Genomic DNA, 19114 nt, shown 5'->3' on the forward strand with positions numbered 1-19114 from the left:
TCCTCAGCTGAACTGTAATGCTAGCTAGCTTTATGTTGCTTTATGAGCTAACTAATGAAGCAATGCACGCTATCTGCTATATTAAAGAGAAGGCAAACATCTCTATGACATCTCTTCAAAACAGTCTGATTCAAATTAATGTTTTGTTTGTTTGTTTGTTTTTCCACAAAATAATTATTTTAGGACAGTATTTTTTATTTAAGTGTGTAACAGATTTTTTTTTTTATTCAGGAGGCATTTTTTTAAAATACCGTATATTTATTAATAGAGGCCATAAAGTCAAGACATCTGTGTCAGTTACAAACATGTGCATCAACAACCACACTTCTTTTAACATTGCCATTGAAATGTTTGTGTTTGTCTCCAGTGGCCACCAGGGGCAGTATCCTGTATTTCCTGATCACAGAGATGAGTATGGTGAACGTCATGTATCAGACATCTCTGAGACAGTTCCTGGGACTTTTTGACCTCTCTCTGGCTAGGTGAGAATACACTGACATTTGCTGCTCTCTGTCATGAAAAAGCGCTCCTTTGCAACTCCACGTGAGTCTTGGTCTTGCAAGCTGTCCTGCAAATTTTGCTCTCCTCAGCGCGATTCTTAAAGTCTCCATGGGGGACTTATTGGGTTGTTGGCATCGTGAATTGGTGCTGCTGGAGCACTTGATTGAACTGATTAGGATTCAGTCATTTGTGATGCTATATCAGCCTTCCCCAAAACACTGATTTCTAAAAAGGGCAAAACAATATTAAATTTACTTGAGACAGCTCATACTATATAATTAAAGTGTTTTAAAGCCAGACAATTTGTGGCCCAAAACCAACGTCTCTCTGTCTCTATTATCTTTCTACTGGTTCCACATTTACGCACAGTAAGTACAGATGGAAAATAGAATGGAAATTACAACTCTCTGTTGTAAAAGTTAGTAAATATATAACTTTCTGTCAACTCCGTAAGACGTCAACTTTGTCAGATAGTACCTCTGACATCCATTATGTGTGCTATTTGAAAAAAAATTTAATCACTGGGAGGTTGGGCCAAAACAAGGTATAATAGTCAAGACTGTGCTTGTTTAAAATATATTCTTCCAGCCTAACTGAAGACTAAAATTCAAAAAACCCCAAAGGTTTGGTCCCATTTCTCAAGAATGAGTGGAATACAAAACGGAAAGTCAGATTGCACATATACAAATATATTCTCAGTTTTTGTCTGTTTGCTCTTACTTTTAGCCATTAATTACAATGTATACTTCCCTTACTACGCCTTTGAAACAAAAATGATCTTTGTCTAATTTGCTTCCTGGTTAGAGAAAAAATGACTGAATGAATGATCTAAATTTTGACTGGGACATTGTGACTCTTGTACTAGATCTATGTAGCACACCACACATAGAGCCATGTGGTTGAAAATTTAGGCAATAGTGAGAGAAATGGGGGCATCATTAGTATATATATTTAAATTCTAAACAACACCAAACAATAGAGTGTGATTCAGTATGACAATGCTACAAATACAGCCTGAAGCATCACCATAGAGTTTTATCATGAAATCTATTTCACAGAGGGATGCGAATATTGATAATTATTAGCTTCACAAAGGTAGTTTTTGTTCCAGGGTGATTGGATTGAATTGCTGCAAACAGGCGTTCAATTTACCGTATCCACCTCTTGCATCTAAATCAGGTTCTCCTTGAATAAAATGTACATATGAGGCAAATACTCGGGGGTGGAGATATTTATTGTTGTTTTGGAGCCTCTACTCCACCACAGCTGAAAACTAAAGGGAATTATTTTCAGCTTGTTATGTTGAAGGTGGAAGCGACTGAGTCATTGTTGATACTACTGAACATGGATACTTTAACTGTAATGTTTTGGTTTTTGAAAATCCCCTTGCTGTTTTTGTATAGTGCAAAGTGTCTTGAGTGCCTGAGGCAAACATCAAATACAGTGACAGTCCATTTTAACTGGCTACCTATTGACTTGCCTGCTCGAATCATTTCTCATCAAACTCTACAACGAATGATGTCAGGATTCCCAGTATCCTTAATGGCTAAAAGAAGCTTTCACATAATTCACTGTTACCAAGCGCCAAAGACATTCAGTCAATACTCTTTATGTTCAAATCAATAAACCAGAATTAACCATTAAGGCCCTGACACACCACGCTGACAGTCACAGTTGTCACCGTACTCTTTATGGTGTGTCCTATAAAGTTAGCCCTTGTCGGCCCTTGACGGCTTTTTTTCATCCGACTTAGCATGTTTAATTGGCATCAGAGATGGCGAAGGTGATGGTGATGGTTTATGTTATAGTTCACTGGTGCACGATAAATATGCTTTGTTCTTTCAACATTAGATTGCATTAGTAACATGCTAACTGGCAACCATCATCATGACAGTCTTCTGGTTTCCTTTGATGGTGGTGATGATGGTTCCGCCTGCTGTTGCAGAGAGTTATTTCCTCTCACACAGGCGCAGAACATACCTGCTGGTTGGCTGTAGTCTTTGCGGTGTGTTCATGTTCTAAGTTTTGGCTCAGACACAGGTGGCATGAGGCAACGCAACAGTTGGCTGCTAGATGCTATCTATTTTTTTTTTTTATATCTGTTTGGTGTGTCTGGGCCTTTGGGTTAACCAGTCTGACCATGCTGTGATCTCTGGTCTATATTTGGTTTGTAAGAATTAATATTAGATTAAAACTATGTAACGTTATAACAGGAGCTCTAAGGAGCTAATGAGCTGCATAATGAAAATGCATGTGTGGTATATGCTGTTAAAGCTGCAGTTGGTAACTGTAATGAAAATAATTTTCATATTTGCTGAGAGAAAAATAATCATGTTCCATCTTGTCATCCGACTGCTTTAAATGGTATTCACTCGCTGGCATTTGGCGCCTCAAAAGCAACCAATCAGAGCCGAGGAGTCTCAAATGCAGCTCTAAGTCATGTCAGTCACTCCGTGAACTGTGGGGAAACTTCAGACTAGGCAGCGCTGATCAATTATGAATCAGGATTGTTGCATTGCCCATTTCTTACTTTAAATGTTTTCAGAAACATATTTTACTGTACTGTTTAGCTGTAAAATGAGATTGTGACGTGGCGCCATGTTGAAAACAGTTAAGTCAAAACCAAGCACCGCCCATCGGCCAGACCAACTATCTCATTTTACAGCTAAACAGTACACTAAAATATGTTTCTGAAACCTTTAGAAACCAGAAATAAGCAATGCAGTAACAGAATCTTGATTTACGTTTGATCAGCGCTGCCTCGTTTAAGGTTTGACCCCCTTTTTAACAAGCAGTGATTGACATAATTGACAGCTGTGTTAAAAGACCCCTTCACTCTGATTGGTTATTTTTCATTCACGTATGGTAGGGCCATTAGAATTTTTTATAAGGCAAAAGAGTAGGAAGAGAAGTATTTTTTTTTTCACAGATTATCAGTCTTATTTAGTGCTGTGTGAATAAGGTGACAGTTTCAGAAAATATGATAAAAGTTAATATCTATAAAAGTTATCAAACTTTAATTCTACTTGAACAGGTCCTCCAGAAGCCCCATCACCAGCAAACGTATTGCCAACATAATCGAGTTTATGACCTTTGAGGTCTATAACTATGCAGCACGAGGCCTGTATGAGGAGCACAAGTTCCTCTTCACTTTGCTGTTGACACTGAAGATCGACATGCAGAGCAACAGGGTCAAACATGAGGAGTTTCTCACACTCATTAAAGGTAAGAGGAAACAGTGAACAATGTGCAGGTTTTAGTCGTTTAAGGTCTGTTTTCTCATTTACTCATGCAGGTGAAAGCATGGATTGAGTCTTGTGAATTTTTGTTAGTTGTAGGGCTTGCATGTGCAGGAAGCTCCAACCTTGGAAACATGGGAGCTGACTTCTGAGCTTCATTGCATTCATAAATTAGGTTGTAAGAATGTCAACCCTAGAAAAGGACAATATAAATTTAACATAATTTTGCATCACAAAGGAAATGTATGTAGCTAACGTCAGACGACTAACTTTCAACTGAATCACTCTGTGCAGTTACTCTCGCTTGATTTCTTGGTATTTCTTGACAGCATAGTGTCAGAGTGACTCAGAGAGTACTCGATCCTCATATTACTATGTCTGATGCTGGAACACTCAAGAGATACTAATTAGGGTGTGAAAATAACTGAAACAATAATTGCTGTGGTGCAGTGCTCAGCGAAGTGCACTGTCTGCCACACCAGCATCTTGAAACCCAGTAATGTTCTTTGAAGCTTAACTTCCTGATAGTATAATAATGTGAAAGGGTGAGAACAACTAATGCCAACTACACACTAGAGGACTTAGAAAAGACTAATGTATGACACCCTCTCACATCTTAAGACACTGGGTCTCATTCATGAAATGTTAGTATATTTGCACATTAAAAACATGGTACTAAAAACCGACACTGGATTCATGAATGCCGCGGAAAACTCAGATTTGATCATAGGCAGGTGTGTATGTTCATGAATGCCAATCAATCGTAAACTTACAATGCACTCCCACTTGTCAGCAATTAGCATACATCACTGCCCGTGAATAGCCAGTGACCACCATATATGGAGGTGATAATTACCATGGATAGGTGCATCCTGTCGACCTGCCAACATGGAGCAAAGAAAGAAAGAGGGAGAGTGGAAAAAAAAAACTTTTACAACGCTGAGACTTAAGTTACTTTGGGTGAAGTGGAGCTGAGGGAAAAAAAAATTAATTTATATATATACTTATATATATATATATATATATATATATATAGATATATATAGATATATATAGATATATAGATATAGATATAAATTTTTTTTTTTTTTTTTTTTTGCTTGCGTCATGGCATCATGGCAAATGCTGACCTGTGAAGAAATTTTCAGAAGTTTTGGAAGCTACTGGGCACTAAAGTAGTAGAAGTTTGGGGGAAAGATGTTTCTTTGTCTCTGTCTCTTGATATCTTACCCACTTTATTCTGAGACTGATTTGTTATGTCAGTACCTAGAATATATATTGGATATGTTTTGAGCCAAAGAAAGGCAATACGTACTCTGGCATACCACATTCCTGACTCCTCCAAGACTGCATTTAAATCTCAACATACAGAGAGGAGAAGCTACAAGTGCTGTTGAACAGCTATGACTCACCTCAGAACAGCCTCCGGGCCCTTTGATAAAGTCAGAGTGAAACTGCCATGTGTTTTCTGTTCTCTGTTTTTCATTCTTTATTCATTATTTACTTCGAGATAGATCTTTTTTAAATCCCATCTCAAGGTTCACACACATTTCAAGCATATCGGTATTGTTACAGTTCACTGAATCAGAAATCTGGAGTGCTCCTCGCCGCAGAGATAAAAGCCAGCCATGGCGACTGTCAAGGCCAGAACAGACAGTCTGCTACATGCATGCAGCTTCACCATCTGTCAGCTCCAACCTGCTGAACATTGACTCAGTACAACTTATGTGTATATTTTTCAAGGTTGTGTTTTGTTTGCATTTATCTGAAGCTTTAAGTATTTTGTACTTTTGAATTTTAATGATCGTTTGTACAAACATATTTTTCTCTTTGTATCTTCCTGTTTGTGTGTGTGGTTGTGTGTGTGCCATCCAGGAGGTGCATCTCTGGACCTGAAGGCCTGCCCTCAGAAACCGGCTAAATGGATCCTTGACATGACCTGGCTCAACCTTGTGGAGCTCAGCAAACTGTGGCAGTTCTCTGATATACTAGATCAGGTACAACACACACACATGCACTTCCGACTTGATCAATTTAGGTGTTCTCTGACAGGTGTATGATACCTTTCTTTTAGCTGAAAGAGTTTTTATCGAGACGGACCTTTATCCATTAAGTGTGCAGTTAATAGTGCTCATCTGTCATCTGTTCCTCACACACACAGATCCGACAGTGGTCTCTAGGTGCTTATTAAATATTTTTCACAGCTCTCCTTTGCTCTAGTAAGCATGTCAATATCAGTCTCATCATGCCTCGCTTCATCTCTCTTATTTATACACACACACACAGTCATCACGATGGACTGTCACTCATGCACAAATACACACACCCTTGTGGGTGACTGACAGCATGGTGGCTCCCACGGAGGTAAAAGCTCAGTGCTCTGTGAAATGAGCTTAGTTTGGAGAAACTTCCAGTCAATTACTTCTGGCTGAGCATATGCACACAAACACACACACACACACACAAATGTGTATGTGTGTACATCCTTCACTTGCACAAATGCACGTGTATGTTTGTGCGGATGATGAACAGGGAGAGCTGGATTACCAGTTCTTTGTTTATTAAATCAATCTTCCCAGAAGAACAAGGTGAAGACAGGATTGTGATGTCAGTCCACCCAGAATAGAAAGAAAAAAAACACCTGAGCTCCTCCTGACTCTGTCCTCATGCTACAGACAAACCTTTGCCACACACATGATGCAAATGCACCATATTTCACATATAAAACACACTATGATCATATTCAAGCGGCTGTTTCAGCCTTGCCGTTCAAGAAGTTTACTCAAATCCCTATACTGGCTCAGAAATATGTGTGGGACATGAATGTGTTATACTCTCTCCACTATTAACAGCTACTGTTAATGTGCTCTTCAGAAAAGCACTGAACCCCTTTAATAAAGTGGAGCAGCTCAGTGGCTAGTAGGCAAAGACAAGCAGCTCTAAGTTGTGAACGTGTTCCACTACATGAATGTAAAACAGGTGGTTTGCTTTGCTTTCCTAAATAAATACTCATTAAATAAGACACGCTTCATTTTAAAATGACCCACGGAGCCATTCATTTAAAATATAACTTCAAGCTCTGAGTAAAGTCAATACAATGTCTTCTACAAATAGGATAACGACGTTGGCTTTCTGTTGTAAAGATTACAGGCCGGTTAACAAAGCCATATTGCTGTTAGAGAAATCTGATTTCTTGTCCATGTGTATGAATTTACTGGGTTTCTAAAAGGCATTTACACATGCACATATTCATGACAGAGACTTCAGACAGGAAAGATATGTCTGTGACCTAGGGTAAATCTGATTACTCACAGGCTGCATCTAAATAGCATTTATAAAGTTAGCAGGTTATTGTGGTGCATGTACTGTAAACACGATCTCTGATTTCCTGCTTTAACCTTATTCCTCCCAGTAGCCTGGTTTCCTGCGTGCATGTAAACACAGTGATTAGTAGGTTATGTGATGTCACAGTATATTTGCATATGTTGTGCTGTCAAGCATTAGTATCACCTCTCTAAAGCACATAGTGTTTACATGGTTTTCATATGAACTGCCATCCAGGCGACTTGCGCTAAGCACAGTGTGACAAGCTTCAATTCAGGACCTCATGTTTATAATCATCTGAGTTACATGATGCAGTACAGAATGTGCCAGACAGTGTTTGTTGTGAAATGATTGGGAGCATTTCTACTATTTAAGACATAATACTGTATGTCGGTACATTACCATCTTGCAATTTTTTTTCTTAAAATTTGATCTTATTTTATCTTGTGTTAGTTGTTGTATGAGTGGGAGTGTGTATGGGTGTGTATGTATGAATTCACGTAATGTATGTAAAGTCTTAAATGTCACTGTGAGGGCACTTGAAATTTCACTGTATCACTGTATATAGTGGCAATAAAGGCATCTTATCTTATCTTGAGAAAGCCCCTAAGAAAAGTCTACATCAGATTTGCCGTGTTCCTAAACTGCAGAATTTTTCTCACCTGTGTTCTTGTAATAATGAATCCCATTGTCCTCATGAGTTGAAATCATGTGCCCGTTCATCCTAATTAGCATACTGTCAGTAAACGCCCCGCCAATCACTATATAAGGTTATAGGACTGCAGGAATGCACACACAGAAAATGAAGAAGAGAAGTTGAGAGAATTAAGTCAAGAATGCCCAGCTGAAAGTCTGACGAGGGTAGAGCAATGACTCCAAAACTTCAATAGCAGTGAAGTGGAGGTACTTCTGCAGGAAGTGAACGCCAAACCAGCTGTCATATAACATCAGGAGTTGGTATAGAATAACACACAAAAAAAACAGCAAGAGGGTTCCTGGTTCAAACCCAGGGTGTGGGAGCCCTTCGGAGCAGAGTTTGCATGTTCTCCCCATGTCAGCGTGGGTTGTCTCTGGGTACTCCGGCTTTCTCCCACAGCCCAGAGACATGCAGGTTAGGTTAATTGGTGACTCTAAGTTGTCCATAGGTGTGAATGTGAGCATGAATGACTGTCTGTCTCAATGTGCCATCCTTGTAATACCCTCCAGGGTATACTTTGCCTCTCGCCCAACGTCAGCTGGGGTAGGCTCCACCCCCCTCGCAACCCCTAACACGATAAGCGGTTTCGATAAAATCAGTGAAGTATTATAAAACTGTAGAATTAAAGAAAACGCAATAACCAATTATTTTGCAATACAAAATGTGCATAAGAGGTGCTCTTGAGTGTGCTTACCCAAGAACAAGTCCCAAAGAAGACAGTGGTGAATGTCAGAATCTTTATGAAAACTGGGTAAAAAGATTCTAACAAATAATTTCTCTTTATTTCTGGGTGCTTTTTGTCTAAGAACTACATTTTTACTGCCTGTGTTTGTTTGCTTTGTTCGTTTAAGAGGAGAGAAGAAGGAACAAAATAGTAACAATCGGCACACAAACATATTGTGCAGGTAGAGACAGGCGCAGAAAGCAACATGTTCATCATGGTCCTTTAACACATTAGGGCAATCTGGACAATTTGTGTTGTATATCTAGGAGAGTGCACAGTGAATACATTTCAGTATTTAAAAGAAATGTAGTGTACTTAGTGATCCTTGCTTTTTTCTTCATAGATTTAACTCTGGGGCTGTTTTTACCACTAGTTGTGTCTCAATGTTTTAGCTTGCAGTACGTATCGATTTTTCCCTGCATCTTCTCGTTCTGTCCAGATTTGATGTAATGGGAAAAAATGGACCTATCTGTGTGTCCCTGTGTCAGAGCTGTTAACACATTTCTTTCAGATAAGCCGTAACGAGAAACAGTGGAAGTCATGGTTTGATAAAGAGGCCCCGGAGGAGGAGGTGGTCCCAAACTCCTACGACCAGGCTCTTGACTGTTTTAGACGCCTGCTCCTCATACGCTGCTGGTGTCCCGACAGGACCATTGCACAAGTTAGTGTTTGTGTGTGTGTGTGTGTGTGTGTGTGTGTGTGTGTGTGAATCCAATTCCCACAATTGCTAAATTGCATCATAGTGAATTTGCAACAATACAGTGCAGTCATATTGTAACTTAAACTCAAATTAACTACTACTAGAAATACAGCAGAGTGCCCCAAAGCAGCATATCTTTAATTAATTGACAGGCTGGAAAAGAGATGCTGGTTTACTTGCAATAATGAGACCGAGTTCAGTAAAGTGCGAGAGTCTAAAATTCTCTTAATCTACAGTAATATCTCCTGTGGCCAAGTCTTTCCTTGAAGGGAAAAGTGGAATACATTTAGTGAAACAGCTTTCTCTCTGAAGCTTACTGAGCCTGACTATCTACAAAGGCTAATGGACATTCACTTTTTACTGATGGGTAGTTTTTTGGTCCACTGCAGACAAGCCTGGAGTGGAATTTATTTTGATGCACTCACAAACAGTCCAGCAGTTGTCCTTTACCGACCTCCAGCAGCAGCAGTCTTTACTGTTGATTTAAAAAGAGTAAGCCAGTAAAGAAAAATTCTTTGAACTATTCACTCCTCGCCTTCCAGAAAGTAAATATATTCCAATGTTTAGTTTTAACTTGGCCCGCACTATAAAGCAGTAAAGAAAACATGTCTAGTTTGCCTCATTGCTTTCTGTGTCTCCTCTAGGCACGTAAATACATAATGGACGCAATGGGTGAGAAATACACTGAAGGGGTGATTCTCGACTTGGAGAAGACGTGGGAAGAATCAGACCCACGAACACCTCTCACCTGCTTCTTGTCAATGGGCTCAGATCCAACCGACTCAATCATCGCGCTGGGAAAGAGGCTGAAGATTGAGACCCGATATGTCTCGATGGGACAAGGACAAGAGGTCCACGCCCGCAAGCTTCTGCAGCAGACCATGGCTAATGTGAGTCAGTGGTGTGAGTGTACTGCTATCTTTGCGACAGTCCATGCAGCAGCAGAGCGGTTGTTTCATGCAATATATTTAACTAGACAGCAAAGTGCTCTGAAAACTATCTGTGAAATGTCTCTTAAGCTGTCTGAAAGAGACCAACCTTTTCAGAGTGAGTCACTCACAAAGACCTTATTCTATTTTATTGTATTTTTAGCGCCCAAGCACTGACCAGTGCAAGGACCATAATGATGTAATGCAAGGAATTATTTATACAAATCATTCCTGTTTTTGAGGGGCTAAAGGTGCTAAAACTCACTGAACGCACATCAGAATTGGTGAAAAATTTGCTATTTTTCCCCCACTCACTCTCTGCTTGTACATACCAGCCATACATACCATTCCTGTAGTAGCTCTTTTTCTCTGCTCCTATGGCAGCTCACCTCGGCAGAGGTGCGGCTGGTGTGTTTTTGTTTGTCTTGAGTGTACATATTAAGCCCCCAAGAACAGTGCCAGGCTTTGAAGTCAATTGTTCATAGTGGCCAAAATAGGAATTACAACGTCCAGGTCCATCACATGATGCCATCGGGCCAAAAAAGAGTTTTTCCTGTAGACTTGAGCGTTACAATCCCTGCAAAATGACTCATTTCACAATTGAGATTTGATCCATTCAGTCCAATAACTTCAAAATTCTAGAGGAGGCGCACGATTAGATCACTTTTTTTAGTCTCTAGTGTGCTTGCTCTATGGGCCCCACGATGCAGATGATCTGGGTAATTTTATGCCATGGAAATAGAGCTATTTAGGCTTAATGTACCACTGACCAACTTTCATAGGAGTGAATCGGGCCCACCTCTAACACTGTATCCTGTTCTTTTTATACATCCATGGTACATTATCGAATCTGCCCCAAACTTCTCATGCTTGATAGCAGTTCCAGCCTGAGGGTATTTGTATGTCAATATTGAGTCAACATAATTGCGCCACCTGCTGTCAACAGGAATTAGGCCTTGTGGAGCAACATGAATTTTGTGTGGTCTACACTTGACATGCAGCAACATAATGCATGTTATGCGTGTTTTCTCTCAGCCCCACATGGTGGACACAGGAAGTAGTTAAATTTAATAATAATTTGCAATAAGTAAGTTCAAGCATTTCCGTCTGCATCAACCAGTATACGGCCAGCGTCCACAACATGTAGGAAGCTGCGAGGGTCAGGTAATTGCTGCTTGCAGCCTTAACTTTTTTTTTAGATCTTGACTACATCATTAATTTGCAGTCCTGGATATGGATGATGACCATTACTTTTATAATTTGTCTCCAGGGTGGCTGGGCTTTACTCCAGAACTGCCACCTTGGTCTGGACTTCATGGACGAGCTAATGGACACAGTGACAGAGACAGACATTGTCCATGACAGCTTCCGCCTTTGGATGACCACAGAGGTCCACAGACACTTCCCCATCACCCTTCTGCAGATGTCAATCAAGTTCACCAACGAACCACCACAGGGCCTCAAGGCGGGGCTTAAGAGGACCTATGGAGGTGGGACCAGATTGGCTTAGTTCAGTTTAAAGTAAAACACAATAGTTTACAATTCTTAATCTGTCATTTCACTGAGCAAGATCAGAATGGTGAGGCTGCACACGCTGTGTCCGGATCAATACAGTAGTCCAGGCTAAAAATGCTTCTCGGCGTAAATATGGTGGAAATAACTTAAACTATCAACAGATTGATTCTCTCTCTATAATTACAGGGGGATCAGACACGTGTCCTTGTGAACGAGACAGAACAAGTAACACTGATGAGCATTCAGAATCGTCTCTTATTATTCTTGATGTGCACACGTGTAAACAACTGTTGTGGTTGCACACAAATACACACTCAGCCACACACAGACCTTCAATCTGTCACATAATCGGTAACTAAAGGAATGTGTACGTATCCTAGGGCAAAGTCAGCAGGAGAAAAGATGATAAACAACTGCTGCTTAATTCAGTGTATTTTACACCCAAGTACCAAAAGCCTGTGAGGTTCGTAAATTTTTAAACAGGTTGAAACACGTGGTTTGTGTTGTTATTCAAAGAGGGAGGAAGAGAAGAATATTTAATACATATGAACCAGCTGTCTTTGTTTGGCTCATATGGAAAAGAGATATGTGAGTGTCCCTGGAGGGCAGTTACAGGTTTGGATAGATGCTTGTCTTCAGCTCCCAATTAAAAATTGCATTTCTTTATCAGATCAGGAGAAATCATACTTGTTGTGTTCAGAAATTACACTTTTCGGGATGTGCAGATTTTTCCCTATAATCCCTCAAAGCAGCACTTGTTTTGCTCATATTTTGTGTTGTTACAAATGTAAAAATTCCCAGATGAAGTAAGGTTAAATCACCTCGATTTGAGAGAAAACAAACCTGACACATGGGATTGCTTATTAGGTTGAAATTGCAGAGATATTTTTTAGTATTGAGCATTTTTGCAATCCTATGTGTGGATTTAAAAAAAAATGCTGCTAATATTTTCAATTATTAATTATTTTGTAGATTAACGTGGGAATTTCAGCTGAAGTTTCTCAGATGAAATTTTAAATCACTTTACCACACTGTTATCCTCCTGAGCCTGGCAATATTTCCCAAACTTCATTAGCGCTCAGGAAAGCCCTTTGAGACATTGCCTGTCAGAGATTTCCCAAAAGAGAGTTGTCAACTTGCATTATGCTAATTTAAAAGTTTGCCTACAGTGCTGTATGTGTGTCATATCCAGACTTACAGAAATTGCTACATCTTAAAATGTTAAACCAATTTAATTAAACTGATTTACTCAGCAAATATGTATAAATAACATTTGTTCCTTGAGATCAGGAGTCACCTGCTTAAAGCTATTTTTTAGTCTCAAACTGCTTTTTATTTTGTCTTTGAAAAGGAAATCTGCACTGATATTTGTTCCTCCTTTTTAAGTCTGCTGTAGTGGAAGTAACAAAGGTTCTGTAGCTTGGAGGCTTTGGATTGCAGATCCAAGTGTTGACCTCAAGAGCTGATTGAACCATTTTGAACCACTGATTTCTGTACGTTCACTCTTCATTTGAAGAGGACTGTTCAAGCACTCATCCTTGTAACCCTTTCCAGGTATAAACCAGGACCTTTTGGACGTCAGTAACATGGTGCAGTGGAAGCCAATGCTGTATGGAGTGGCATTTCTCCACAGCACAGTACAGGAGAGGAGAAAGTATGGGCCCCTGGGATGGAACATCCCTTACGAGTTCAACCAGGCCGACTTCAACGCCACTGTCCAGTTTGTTCAGAACCACCTGGATGACATGGACATTAAAAAGGTAGGAGCTGACACCTCTCCAGTGGTTGGCGAAGTACTCTTTAGCTCAAACTTAAAGGGACAGTGCACCCAAAAATGAAAATTCAGCCATTATCTACTCACCCATATGCCGATGGAGGCCCTGGTGAAGTTTTAGAGTCCTCACATCCCTTACGGAGATCGGCGGGGGGAGCAGCTAGCACACCTAATGGCAGACGGCGCCCCAGACTAACGTCCAAGAACACAAAATTGAATCCACAAAGTATCTCCATACTGCTCATCCGTAGTGATCCAAGTGTGCTGCAGCCCCGACATAAAAAGCTGTTTTGAAAAACGTCATTTGAACTCTGTTTTTAGCCTCACTGTAGCCTGTAGCTCTGACTGCTTCTCTGTGCTCCGCGCTCACGTGTGCGCGCTCAGGGTGATCGGTGATGCAAGGTCTCTGAAGAGCAGCAGTCTCGTCAGTACTGATGTCCAGATTGTCAAGTGCAGGCATCGCCAATTCCCAGTCTGAACAGCAAAGACTTTCCTCATCCGTTGGCATTGCTTTGCATTTGAAACAACTACACCACCAGGTTTCCAGTGCTCGACTCTGGTATTCTGCGGCTGGCTGAGGGATAGGCTCATGAGCTGCGGCAGCTGCTTCGTCCAGTAGCCTGAGTTCCCTCCGTATACTCGGGCTCAAACAAATACGGCTCAACAAAGAAATGCTGTTCCTCCTCAATTTCAAAGTCCTCAGATGGGACGAGAGTAAGCCCCAAATAATCACCGGAACACGGGGAGAACATGCTAACTCCACACTCATAAATCACCACAACTCCTGAGGGAACAACAACATAAAATGTTCCCTAGCAGGCTGTTTATTCCCAACAATGAGAAGTAATGCCAGTCACTTCACTATATGCTCTGGGCAAGCACTTATCCACAACATAACCACAGCAACGTTTGCATTTTAGCCTTATTTACCATGCTTGGGTTGTAGGCTAATGTTACTCAACATGGAGGTAACGTTATAGCAGAGAGATTGCTGAGCAAAATACATAACGATCACTTACCACGTCTGCTCGTTTTGTGATGCCAACAGATGGTATGGCAGTATCTTTCAAGAAAAGCGTTTGAACCATTCCTGAGCTTCTGCGCTCCATCCTTTCACTGTAGTCCTCCGGTAAAAAATGTTTGGAGCAAACAAACATTTTCCGGACCATTTCCACAAATTGTTTCATCCTGTCCATATTTTTGGTTGGTACTATGTGAAACTTCACTCTGCTCCATGTCTTCTGCTTGTTAACGCAACCTTTTACAATACATGTGTAAACCATGATTTACAACAACACTCTGTAAACTTTTATCAAACTTTCTGGTGCGTCCAGCTGACGATACCGCAAATGCAAGGCTGCAAGCAATAACTACGGCACTGTCTCAGGTACACACTGTGTCACTCCGCCCAGTGGTTTACTCAAGAAAGTAGTTCTGAGTATTTGCTTCATGTGTCGTAATGTTACTTAAATATACATTTTTATTTCATAGCGTGGGGAATGCGCAAGCCATGTGTTGTCCACAAGAGCGTTTTGGAGTCATTTGATGGTGTATTTGATTAGTTTTGAGGGAGAGAGGGGGCTGTATCGTTCACCTCCATTTCAGTGGGCAGCTCTGTCCCACCGATCTCAGAACAGCAGGCACTGACAATTAAAGGTAATGTACCTACTCATATGACTATAGGGATTACGGCAATAGGCGAATTTGCCAAAATGTCGAACTATCCCTTTAACATGCTTATGCACACAGTGCTGATATCAGAACTCTTCAAAGAGCACAGGGCTGTAATATAAGTTGTTCAAAACTCTCTATTTCCATTGTCCACTGTGCTCTTTATTATTACACAGCCATTGGTTTCCATCATTTGAGGTTTGACCACTGCTCTTTTAATTACGTTATCTCGTTGTGCCCTCTTCTGCAGTGGCACTTGACAGGAGGATAAGTGCCACCTACTGCTTATCTAGATAAACCAACCCTCAGCATGCACATAACAGTAGTGGATGGAAAAGCACATGCATTTGTATTATGTTTGCTATTTTCTGAAAATTTGGTAACAATTTGCATTACATTTGGATGCAGACAGTAAAGTCTACCTTTACCATGTTATTTCCAGTCTCCTCACAATACACTGCACAAATGAAAGCACACATTTATCGACTCCTGCCTTTTCAACAACTGTAACCATTTCACTGTAACTGTATTTCCAGTCGTCATGTATATCACTATTTCATATCTACTCAGGGTGTATCATGGACCACAGTGCGATACATGATCGGAGAGATTCAATACGGTGGCCGTGTGACTGATGACTATGACAAACGCCTCCTCAACACCTTTGCCAAGGTGTGGTTCAGTGAGGACATGTTTGGACCTGCTTTCAACTTCTACAAAGGCTACAGTATCCCAAAGTGCTCCAATGTTGACCAGTACCTGACTTACATTCAGGTGAGTCACTCTCAGGTGGATGATGATGATATTGATGATGCACTTATTTTTGGCTTCTACAAATAATACAACAGATGTGAAGGCATTTGTATGACTGGACGCAGGGGTGCGGAAATGTCAGAGTGGTTCTCTGATAAGGGCTGCGGCCTTGAGGATTTTCATGTATGTTAGCACATTGTTCAAATTCTGCACCCGTCATGTGATGTTCCCATTTGTTTCAGTTTTTTCTATGTTGTCAGCTTTTAGTGACATCACAAACAGTGAAAAGAGCAGCCCTGTAGATACGAGGTTTCCGCAGACACACAGCTAACACTGCGCTCCTGTCACGTCCAGATACAGGCTGCCATGTGTGATTTTTAGATGGAATGCAAGCATGCTCATTTTATTACAGATTATGTATGATTTATCAGTGTGCTTGTGTGCTTAACTAGTGGGTTTGTGTATGTGCTGTGTGCGCCCGTGTGTGTGTGTGTGTGTGTGTGTATGTGTGTGTATGTCTGGGGGCAGTTCCTGAGCTAGTTTCATTAAAGCTAGTTTCATTATGATGGATGCTCAGGGCTGCCAGGCTCAGCAAGCTTATTCCTCTGCACCGCCTCTCAAATAGAGAATGACAAACACAGCCTTGGAGAACACACACACGCATACACGCACACAGGCACACAGGCACAACATTCAAAAGCACATATGAACACACATGTTCACACTTTATTCATAAATACACACAATGTGTCCCTGTGTGTGTGTGTGTGTCCACACTTCTGTGGATTTAAATGAAATGCAGACAGACAGGAACAAAGCTAAAATTCCCTAAGAGGAAATAAATGACCACAGCGAGGGACAAAGACTGTTCTGTCCAGCACCCAGTGACTCTCTCCTCATCACCTCCCATTTTACTCAGTGGATCAGCCTGTCCTGATGTTTGACTGCATATACACAGTGTGATGGATGTTCCAGGGATAGACTAACCGATGACAACATACAGTACATCACATGGGCCTCTATTTACCCAAAGCAAATTGAGCTGCTCTCAATCCAAAAAGAGATAAAAATCTAGGCCATGTTTTATATAACTCACGTGCACAAGATATAATTTGTTACCTCAATTGAATTCAAATGATACCATATTTAGGTTAACTTGTACGCATGAGATTTACTTACTGGCCTCAACTTAGAAGATAACTTTCCAACCTGGACCCAATTCTCCCAGCATTTGTGTCAGTTGAACATCATCACTGTACGTCCTTTAAAGCTATAGTTGGTAATGTTGGAGAGCTAGCAAGATTTGAAAGCGGCACCTCCTCTAAGCTCCACCCCCTCCTCCCCCTCCCGTCAGTGCTCCGTCCAAAGCCACGGCTCCACAAATTTGAACGTGCATCCTGCAGTAGAAGTCAGCAGGGCAGAGGTGAGCCGAGTAAAATAACAAATCCCCCCGAAGCGAACAAATAATTACCTGTCCAACAGAAAGACAGCAACCTCTGCATCACTTTTCAGGCCCTTCAGCTCCCTCAGTTGTCTCCACCGTTCAAAAGCTGCACCGATGTTGATGTCTGGTTTGTCCTCTCGCTTTATCCAAAGCCTTTTTCGTCGCAGCCTTTTCTGCCTCCGACTTTCTTTTCTCAGCCTGTTTAGTGGGGCGAGCCATTACAAGTAACACTGGAAGTGGTACTTTTGGCTGCATTTTCTCTGCCATTGTTCAGCAAACTCCTGCTAACTCTGTATTTCTGCTGAGGAGTGTGCTGAATATTTCTGGCAACGGTGACACGTGATGAGTGCACGCAGGGAGGAGGGAGGGAGGGAGGGATGGAGGGGGGCTCGGGCAGGACGAGACATGAAGGCATCTGATTGGTTCTTTACATTCGCACCGACTCGCAGGGATTGGTCAGGGTTTTTACAGGCCTGCAGCTGCCACAGAGGTCGGATTTTTTTCATTCCTTTTTCTGAACACATTATGTATTGACTACTCTCAGGATAGAAGGACCATTTCACCCAGTATAACAAGAAGTGTTTCTGAACAGGATTACCAACTATAGCTTTAAAAGTGGTTATTTTTGCTTAGATTGTTATTATAAGTGTCTGAAGTGTCCCTTTACCTTTCACTTGATCCGGTCTGTTTGTTATTGCCTTGTTAAGCGGAGGTTTTGTTCTGAAATTTCACGATATGTAACTTGTTGCAGGAGGATAACAGAGGAAACGTGCATGAGATCTGAGGAGAGTATAGTGACCAGAGTAGTTTACAGAAAACATAGTTTAGTGTTGTCTACAAGGTTTTAAGTGTCATGGATGATTATTTACCTGATTTCGACAATGTAGTCAATTGTAGTCAATCACCACCTGTTTTTATTTGAGCCAGAGTATATGTACAAAGAGCAGACGAGAGAGAGAGAGAAGCCCCGGTTACACTACCTGTTCAAGGCGGGAATATCATGCTGTTATACCGTCTCGCCATTCTGTATATAAGGTAAACTGCCATGGGATAGTAATAGCGCCAAAATGGTGTCTGTATGAACAGGACAGCCTGCATGATGGTATCATAGGTGGCATGCATGTGACCCACTGCAGGTGATTTTAAAAGTAGCTGTTAGCAGTTAGCAGCTTACTCAAAAAAGAAGAACAGTGGCCATAAATGTTCACAAATTGGAAAAACAATGAGATTTGGGAGTTCCTTCCGAGGGAAGGACGACATCAGCCGTCATATAACAGGGCTGGTAAATGATTGTTAATGACACGTTAATGTCATAGATGTTGTTTAGAAAGCACAGCTGACGCCTGTGTTTTATGTCACACTAGAAGCCAACACTGGAATGGAATGATGCTGCCATCACTTGGTTCGGTGTAAAAATGCAAAGGAGGCATAAAATAGGAACTTTGTAGTGTCCTTATAGCGTGATCTCTGTGTAAAAAAAGGAGAGAGAGAGAGAGAGAGAGAGAGAGAAAGGGGGGGGGGGCAGGACATCAGGCAGCAGAGGTTTTTATTTGTGTTTACTGTTCACAAATATATCATATCTTGCTGATGCTTCTTGTTATTCCACTATCCCCTTTGCTGCTGTAATGCTGCAAATTTCCCCGCAGTGGCAATAACAAATGATTATTTTGTCTTGTTAGACTGTGCATAGGGGCTCCTAGAATAACTGTTAGCATCTTCACTCATTGCCAGTAGGTATGTCCTTGGTGTATAGGAAGGACAAATGTAGGTGTAAAATATATCAAAGGCTGTATAATTCTGAAGCATAAATATATTTTTCCACCATGCACACACTGTGGCACTG

General features: G+C 41.1%; 1 protein-coding gene across 1 annotated transcript in view; it reads left to right on the plus strand.

The window, feature by feature from the left end:
• The window catches only part of dnah5 (dynein, axonemal, heavy chain 5), a 148526-nt gene that overhangs the window by 110589 nt on the left and 18823 nt on the right, over nucleotides 1-19114 (plus strand). Inside the window, exons 76-83 of the mRNA XM_050046483.1 lie at nucleotides 368-482; nucleotides 3536-3726; nucleotides 5616-5737; nucleotides 8997-9146; nucleotides 9830-10075; nucleotides 11385-11604; nucleotides 13184-13389; nucleotides 15645-15848. Coding sequence (XP_049902440.1) covers nucleotides 368-482; nucleotides 3536-3726; nucleotides 5616-5737; nucleotides 8997-9146; nucleotides 9830-10075; nucleotides 11385-11604; nucleotides 13184-13389; nucleotides 15645-15848 — 1454 coding nt within the window. The remainder of the gene's footprint in view (nucleotides 1-367; nucleotides 483-3535; nucleotides 3727-5615; nucleotides 5738-8996; nucleotides 9147-9829; nucleotides 10076-11384; nucleotides 11605-13183; nucleotides 13390-15644; nucleotides 15849-19114) is intronic.

This window comes from Epinephelus moara, chromosome 6, assembly GCF_006386435.1.
Source record: "Epinephelus moara isolate mb chromosome 6, YSFRI_EMoa_1.0, whole genome shotgun sequence".
NCBI lineage: Eukaryota > Metazoa > Chordata > Actinopteri > Perciformes > Serranidae > Epinephelus > Epinephelus moara.